Below are 8,724 nucleotides of genomic sequence, written 5' to 3'. Positions count from 1 at the left end.
AGATATGTCCACTAGTACAATTGTGGCAGGAATGTTAGCAGAGGAATCAACCACTTTCAGATTGGATTTTAGGTTCCTTTCACAAAATGGAACCCATACCTGGCTCTGTTTTAAGGGCCAAAAACCTGTGGCTAGACTCCTAATGACTTATTGCTATACCTGTAGATTAGGACCTCTCTCAACTCTCATCAAGGAAGCTTCTTTTTGCAGCAGACAGTGGTCAACACAGAGACCCACAGCTGGTCAATGTTCAGAGAATAAGAAACATGGGGTATTTGGCCCTAATTGAGACATCTATATCATACCCATGCCCCAAAGGCTCAGTACGTATCTTGGAAGAGGAGACAGAAGTGCCAGAGCTGGAGGATGGGTACAATGGAACAGTCTTCCGATTATAACAGGGCAGTTACACGCTTGAACCAACAGTGGTTGTGTCAGTATGCATGAGACGTCTGCAAGCCCAAGCCAAAAAATATTTCCGCATGGAGGGAAGACTTGGGCATGAAACACAAGCCCTAGCTGAGGAACTACTGGCAATTGATAGCCGCTGGAAGGGGAAAGTTCGTTTTCTTTCAGGGTGTGACACCATGTAGCTTAACCAGACTCCAAGAGAAGGACGCAAACCCAGGAGTATTTGGAGAATACAAACTGGGATTGACAGGCCTTAAAAAAACGGAGGACATGAAGTGGGCAGGGGTGAGAAAGTGGTGGTGGATTCAAGAAGGAATAGGATATGGGGTCAAAGTCCGTCAAAATACATCATATGAAGTTCTTGAAGTATCAGTAAAAGTACTATTTTAAAAGAAAAAAAAGAAACTCATGAGAACTAAAATTTTGAGATAATATGCAGGTCTGTTGAGAGCAGGGTAAAGAACAGGTGGGGTTAATACTTTATGACATGAAGGAAGCAAGCCTGAAAAAGAAATGAAGCTGGCGAAGCCAAAAGAGCCTCAGGAAAACTTGGCCGGAGCTCTGATCAAAATGTACCAAAGGTTCACCCTAACTATTTGGTACTCCCTTCTCTGTTTGAAAACCAGTTTTAATTTGCATTTTTATTATTTGTGACCTCAAAACATCCACTTTGTAGAGAAAACTGACACGTTTTAAAAAATATTTTTATTGACCATTGGACACATAATACAATGTATTTTGATCATATTTAGATCCTCTCCTGCATCTCCACCCCATCTTGCTACCTACTCCCCCAACTTCATGTCCTCTTTTTTTCAGGCCTATCGAGTCTAATTTATAACTCCAATGTTCCTGACTCTCCCTGGAAGCTGTCAACTGCCTATAGTCCCTTGGCTGGGATTGGGACTACTTGCCCACCTCCCCAAAACCCCATGCTGGGATTTTTGCCTGACTTGAGCTTGCATAGGTCTCGTGCATGTTGGCACAATTACTGTGAGTCCATATTTATATATTTTCTTGTTAGGTGTTGATGTCATGAATGTATTAAGCCATCAATGTTCTAGGCCCATCAACCCATTCCCAAGACTTGTTGAATTGCCTGATTTGATAGCTGTTTCCAAATACAACTCAAAAAGTTTTTTCTAAAACCTTTTAGAGGCTAACTAAAGGCAATTTTTATGTATAATATATCAGTAAATGCAGAAAAATTTCAAACTTTAATGATAGTTTTAAAATTGATTTGACAAATTAGTGACTGGAAAGATTAGTTCTCCTCACTAATGAAGAAAAGTCTGCTTTACCTTTTATAAGCTTAAGCCTCAATATAATTAATGTGCATTGTCATTCTTAAAAGTGAGTAACAGGAGTAGGAAAAATGTTAAGAAGTTGAGAACAGGTGCAACTATGATCTTTAGAAATTTAGGAAATATTTTTAAATTAAGCTTTAAAAATATCCATTTTGAATGCATTTTTTTAAAATTTATTTTTAATATGACAGTGAAAATTTTACATAGCCCATATTGAATTTACATATTCAAATGAGCCTTTACCAATATAAAGAAGATTAACACATTGCTATAGTTTGGCATTTGACACTATGTCAAAAGAGTTAATTGCTCTATGTATTACAGAAGACTGATGCTCTATTTGGTTCCTTCTGAAAATTCGAACAGAAAAGCTTTACTAAACTCTTGACCTCTATGGTTACTCCAAATGTTTGGAGCTCAGTTCACATCTACAGAAACCTTAAAAAAATGATTCTGAATATGACAGGCAAAATACTTTATTGCAGGCAATTATTTAATCTGCATATTTGTTTCGATGCATAATAGGTCATGTGGGAACACACACCCACAATGCACTTGAGTTTTCAGGAACTAGCTTTCTTTTTTTTTTTTTTTTTTTTTTTTTCTTTTCCCTTTTTAGCACTGACATTGAAAGATATTTGCCAGAGTATAAAAATGAGGCTCCTTGGGAGTTATTTGTAGTTTCCAAGCTGAATGGCTGAGCTCACGTAGACACATCGGAAGGTGGTTGGCGGGATATCCCAGTACCGAAGTGGATTGCTGAAAAGACTCACACCAGAGTAAGAAGCCCTTTTCGTATTATATCGCCGTGGGCAGAAGTCATTTTCTCCAACCTCAGAGATGTTGTTGTTATGAAGGGAAACAACCTGTGACAAAACATGAAACAGTGGGGGTGATTACTCTCCCTATGTGTAAGTGTTCTTTTAAATATTTTGACCCTTGAGTTTGAATACATTAACACCTCTCAAACCAAGTTTATGACTTCTCCTTTCCTCTCAAAACTTTCCCTTCCTTAGTCGGACACATCTCAGTAAGTTGCATGTCTTTCTTGATTATTCAAATTGCTGTTTGTTCTTGCTCCTTTCTCCTTTGCTTTTCTAAAGTCAAATGTCTTCTTTTACTTCCCACAGCAATTCCATTTTTTTTAAACCTTGGTCCAAAACTAAGTTACTTTTTTAAGTTTTATTTATTGAATTATTTATTTTTACTTTAGGTGCATGAGTATTACACCTGTGTGTATGTAAGTGCACCTATCCTGTGCAGTTCCCACAGAAGCCAGAAGAGAGGTATTTAATCCCCTGGAATTGGAGTCATAGCTATGAGTGGTTGTTAGCTACCATATGGGTGCTAGGAATCAAATCTAGGTCTTTTGCTCTTAACCAATGAACCAGCTCTCCAGGTTCCCAAAAGTAAGTTTAAAAGAAGACTATTAACATCAGAGAGAGAGAAAGAGAGAGGGAGAGAAAACAAAACAAAACAAAACAAAAACCCAAAAAACAAAAACAAACAAAAAACAGAAACAAGTGAAAATTCATAACTTAGCTTTGGCATGGCATTCCAATAGCTTCCTTTCTCCTACAATTCCCAAGTTCTAACACTGGTATTCAAACCATACATCTCTGACATCCTTCTGTCATGAGGCCCTACTGTATCCTTTCACTATTCAAGCCATCTGTCTGGTCAGTTTGCACTTGAGGTACACAAAGTCCAGTGTGTTGTCACATGAAGGCTTCCTCCACCTGCAGTAGCTTCTCTCAGACATCTGTAAGTTTTGCTGCTTCGTGTTAGTATTTCTGCATAACAGCGATGCTTTCCCTGACTATCCCAATCTGCCACTCTCTGTTCAGTTAGGTTTCTTTATCCTTATTCATAGCAGTTATCACTCTGGAATATATTATATATTTGTTTGACTTTGTTTTTCTTTTCTGGAGTAAAAGCTTATGAGTCAGGAAACTGATCCATTCATTCACGGCTGTATCTCCAGTGCCTACTAGAACAGAGGAGATATTCAGTGTGTTGGATAATTAGCCCTTATCTCACATATTGGGTCTGTGTGGAATATTAATTTTTAGAGAAAAAAACAAAAATACTAAATGTCTTAATAAAAGTACATAGAAGAAAGTAGTATGTAATTAACAAGAGCAGCAAAAAGATATACACAGGTTGGAATTTAAATAAAGAATCAAAAACTTCAAAATATATTTAAGGGCCATGATATTTACATAGGCAGATCAAAAGGGGTTTTTGTTGTTGTTGTTGTTGTTTTTGTTCGTTTGTTTGTGAAGGTAGAATTTTCCTATGTAGCTCAAACTGTCCTCAAATTTTCAGTTCTCCTGCCTTAGCCTCCCTGTTACTTGGACTACAACTGATTTCACCACGAGTACGCAAAAGCTTCAACAAAAAATTTATTTTATCTTACAAATTCTCTTCTAAGAATTTTGAACCATAATTCATGAAAATATTTTATGATATGCATTTTGGTACCATGCTTATGATAACAGTAATTTTAAAATAAAAATTCTAAGTGTTACTAGATACTAGATTTATTTTGAAAAATAGAAGTCAGGCTTGCCTGGTGCTAAACACATACAATCTCAAGATTTAAGTGGTAGGGAGAAAGATTGTGTGTTTGAGGCCACCCTAGGCTGTGCAGTGAAACCTTGCTAAAAATAAAATAAAGTAAAATTAACACTTTAAAAATATCATTTTAAAATATTGACTTGAAATACTGTGCTACCTACTAGAAAATTCACATCTACACATTATTAAAAATTCCTTATTTATGAACTTGCTTAAAAGGGGAATAGTATATATTATAAAAACTGGAAATGTGTATAGCTAAAGCTAAAGCAATAGTCATAATTTTGTAGGACGCATAAATTTTGAAAATATTGTCATTACTCTATATTTTCTAGCAGTAATTACCAAGAAGAGGAAGAGTATGACTCAAACTGGAAGTGTGAGAAATCATAAATCATATATGAGTTTACATAAAAAGAAAAGTAGATTATGCATTCATTAGTTTGGAATTTTCTAATACCAAAGCCAGAAAAATATTACGAAAGAAAACTATAATCAAACACTTCTCACAAGCATAAAATTTTAAATATTGATAATTAGGAAATACTATTTCACAACATACAAATATTAGGAAATATTAGGAAACTTTATTTCACAACATACAAAAGTTCTGTGTGCTATTTCTAAGCATGCTTTATCTCAGGGATATAACACTGATTTACCATCTGAAAATGAATCAGTTTGACACACTGTATCAAAAACGGAATGCAATGGGCTTTAGAGGTGTGTCAGCAGTTAAGAGCACTTGCTGTTCTTCCAGAGGAACCAAGTTTGGTCCTAGCACTCACGTTAGGTAGTACAGAACTTCCTGTTACTCCAGTTCTAGGGAATCTGCTGTTATCTTTTGCCTCCAAGGGCACCACTCACATGTGGCATACATTCATACGGACACATACACATGCACATAAATAAAAATAAATCTTTAAAACATTTAAAATCAAATCCAAAATATGATTGTCTAAACAGAGAAGCGTTTTGCAAAACAAAAACAAAAAAAAACAAAAACCAAAACCAAAAACACTGTTCAGATTTTCAGATGAATTAAGAATAGCACTAATAAGTAGCATATACAAAATACCCAGAGATAACATCTTACTTAGTGGTAAATATTTGCATGCCCAATCTTAAGATAGGAAACAGAGGAAATATGTCCAGGTATAGCGCTTCTATTCCAAATTTCACTGATGATTCTACACAATTAAATAAGACAGGAGATGACCAACTAGAAATGTGTAAGGGGGCAACTGGAAGAAAGCAAATGCTCAAAATTGTGCTGAGATGGTGGCACCCCACAGGCAACTTTTTGCAGCTCTCAGGCCTCATCAGAGAAGCTCCTTTGGGCAGTAGATAGTGATTAACATAAAGACTCACAACAGGCCAAAGTACAGATAATAAATATCTGTGGAATATTGAGCCACATAGGACATCTGTATCATACCCCTTCTCTCACAGGCTCAGGACACATCACAGAAAAAGTCAGAAAGAGTAAGAGCCTGAGGTCAGGGAAGAAAGGAGTGAAACCATGTCTTTTGGACATGATGGGACTGTCTTACTCAGGAGTTCAAAGCAGTTGTGGCTGCCTATGCAGCTGTGGTTGCTTGTTCAGGACAAGGCAGTCAACTTTCCAGCTTGAAGGCCTTGTGTGGGGCGTGGCTCTCTAGAGCCCACACCTCCTGCTGAGTAGCTGTTGACAACTGATGGATGCTTGGGGGAGGAAGAGTCAGCTTTCTTTCTTTAAGGGTGTGGTCCAGGGTAGATTGACTGCACACGGCTCCAGTGGATGGTCTAACATCCATGTATATACAGCCATGATAAATTGGACTCCATGGGTTATAAAATAACAAAAAGAAGGACATAAGGTGGGAAGAGAGGCAGGTGATGGATCCAGCAGGTTTTAGGGGAAGAAATAAGGGGTGAATGTAGCTAAAACCCCTTATATGCCTGTATATAGTTCTTAAAGAAGTAATAAAATATATAAAATAATGAATGTTAATTCAAGAAATAATTAGAAGGAAAATAAAGTATGTAAAATATTTAGGACTGTGTCGGAAGAAGTAAACAAGGTATAGATATAAAAAATTAAAGAGAAAAAGAACCGAGCATGAAACTATCCAAATGTGTTGTGCAATTTTTTCTTGCATTCAAAAATTACAAAGTACCATGCTTCATCGTCTTTGTGATTCACAATGAGAAATGCTTAGAATGGAGCTTAGTATGGAAATACGTGAAACAAAATAAAATGACATGCCATTAAGATGATCTATTCTTTTCTACTGTACTTCATTCTTTAAATGTTGCTAATGAGCTTAGTAGACTGATGCCATCCACACTGTAATTAACTGATGTAGGGCAAACAGGGATAAAGAAGATGGAAGTGGGGACTAAAGGAGATAGAAATTTATTAACATCTTTTGATAGAAGAACAGAAGACAAACCTGTACTGAATCACTAACAAAATTTAGATAATATATTACATAAAGGGTGACTTTACCTATAGAAATCTGTCATAATATTGTTTCTGAATCAGAATGATCACATTTAACACCCACATGAATATAAATATTACCTTTAAAACCTGAAAAAGCGATTCAATAAGGATGCATGTAAGACCTATGATAAAAGGCCTTGATTTTTTTAAGTGACTTCGAATAACATTTTGTTTTCTCTGCTCAAAGTTACACTGGAAGTCTCACATTGTTATATGATTTTTATGTCCACTACTTAGCATGACATTCATTGGTAGATTTACAAAAACGACTGTCACCACAGTATACTGCTGATTCCTGTATTTCTATCTTTACTAAGCCGTGTAATTGGATAATTGATATAAAATTAACTCAGTACAGTCCTTTTCAGCTGTACAATATCTATTAGAGCTTCCAAACAAAACTACTGTTTAATTCTATGTCAAGGCATCACATTTTACATTGTTTTATTCAACACACATTTATCTGTTATACTGATCTATGACCTCACATTACTCTGCTTCGTAAGAAATATTTTTTTACCAGTAAGTATTGTGGTACATTCAGAAAGTATTCATCTTAAAACAAATTAATATTTGAACCTGTTTTCTACAAAGTAAGAATACTTGGTTAAAATTATTAAAAGTTCTTTTTTTTAGCAATAGACTGAATTCTATACCCTTCCAAATTCATGTTTCAAAACTTTCATCCCAGCAGTGTGTTATTGGGAGATGCAACTTTGGGAGTTGACCCGGTTGCAAATGGGATCATTGGACTTATAAGAGATTTTCTGTCCTCTGTGTGAGAACTAGATGATGATACATCAGAAATATGAGAGCTGATTGAGGCCCTTACCAGAACCGAACCATGCTGGACTCTGATCTCAAACTTTGTATCTCCAGAATTGTAGAAATAAATGTTTCTAAGGATCCTCCCCTCCCCAGTTCATTGGATTTTCTTATACCAGTCTAGAGAACTATGACACCACAAAACCCTCTTCTGAGCATCCTGCCTCCTAGCATATCACAAGGAGAGTTACTCTCTAGATGTTCCTCATAACAAGCAATGGCTTTGCATTACCTGGATGAATTTATGTTCTGCCAGCCCACCAGGTACTCTGATGAGTTTGTTGTTGTCCAAGTGGAGCTCTCTCAGGTGAGGAATGTTGGCCAGAGTGGCATTGTCCACAGTAGAGATGCTGTTGAAACTCAGCCCCAATCTGCAGTGAAAAGCAGAAATGAATGCACCTACCCATTTTGAGGGCTTTCTTACAGACAGTGTAGGAGATAGAATTGATAACCCTTTGATTTTCATATGCTGCTCCTCTTGCTTAAAGTGCCTTTCTTCCAACCTCTCTGAGTCTAGACAAAGATAGAATTGATAACCCTTTGATTTTCATATGCTGCTCCTCTTGCTTAAAGTTCCTTTCTTCCAACCTCTCTGAGTCTAGACAAAGCCTCTCCGTGTGTGTGTGTGTGTGTGTGTGTGTGTGTGTGTGTGTGTGTGTCTATGTGTGTGTATGTACGTGTTCATGTGCCATGTGCAGGTATGTGTGAGGGTGCATGAACACATGTTTGTGTATGGGCGCAGATTCTTAAACTGGCATCTTAGCTCTGAACATACTGGTTTTCCCCTAAGTCTTAGACATTTATCTTGTATTTCTTAGTTTTTCTTTTTCAGAACTGTATCTCCTATATTTGGGGACACTCCAAGCCCTAATCATTCACTTGGAACTGCCATATTTCTTAGAATATAGAACTCCTAATAATTTATTCAAGATAACTGTTCATTATTTAAAAACTTGTTTATATATTCAATCAACAACTGATTTTGAAAATACACATTCCTATATATCTGATTATTACTAGTGACGGTTAATTTCTGAGCTCCTTGGCATCTGAGCATGGATATAAAGTCATCAGGTAGATTTCAATGGTAATGTTTTTCACATCTACTAATTA

General features: G+C 36.4%; 1 protein-coding gene across 2 annotated transcripts in view; it reads right to left on the bottom strand.

The window, feature by feature from the left end:
• Nucleotides 1–2,176: 2,176 nt before the first annotated feature.
• Dcn (decorin) overlaps nt 2,177–8,724 on the bottom strand; it is a 39,524-nt gene continuing 32,976 nt past the window's right edge. For both annotated transcript variants that reach the window (XM_008823895.3, XM_008823905.3), the window contains exons 7-8: nt 7,844–7,982; nt 2,177–2,584 (exon numbers count right to left, since the gene is read on the bottom strand). In XM_008823895.3, the coding sequence (XP_008822117.1) occupies nt 2,390–2,584; nt 7,844–7,982 (334 nt within the window). In that variant the 3' untranslated portion in view covers nt 2,177–2,389. The remainder of the gene's footprint in view (nt 2,585–7,843; nt 7,983–8,724) is intronic.

The sequence above is a fragment of the Nannospalax galili genome, unplaced genomic scaffold, assembly GCF_000622305.1.
Source record: "Nannospalax galili isolate Female #2095 unplaced genomic scaffold, S.galili_v1.0 scaffold191, whole genome shotgun sequence".
Classification (NCBI taxonomy): domain Eukaryota; kingdom Metazoa; phylum Chordata; class Mammalia; order Rodentia; family Spalacidae; genus Nannospalax; species Nannospalax galili.
This window is presented reverse-complemented; position numbering and strand designations above follow the sequence as displayed.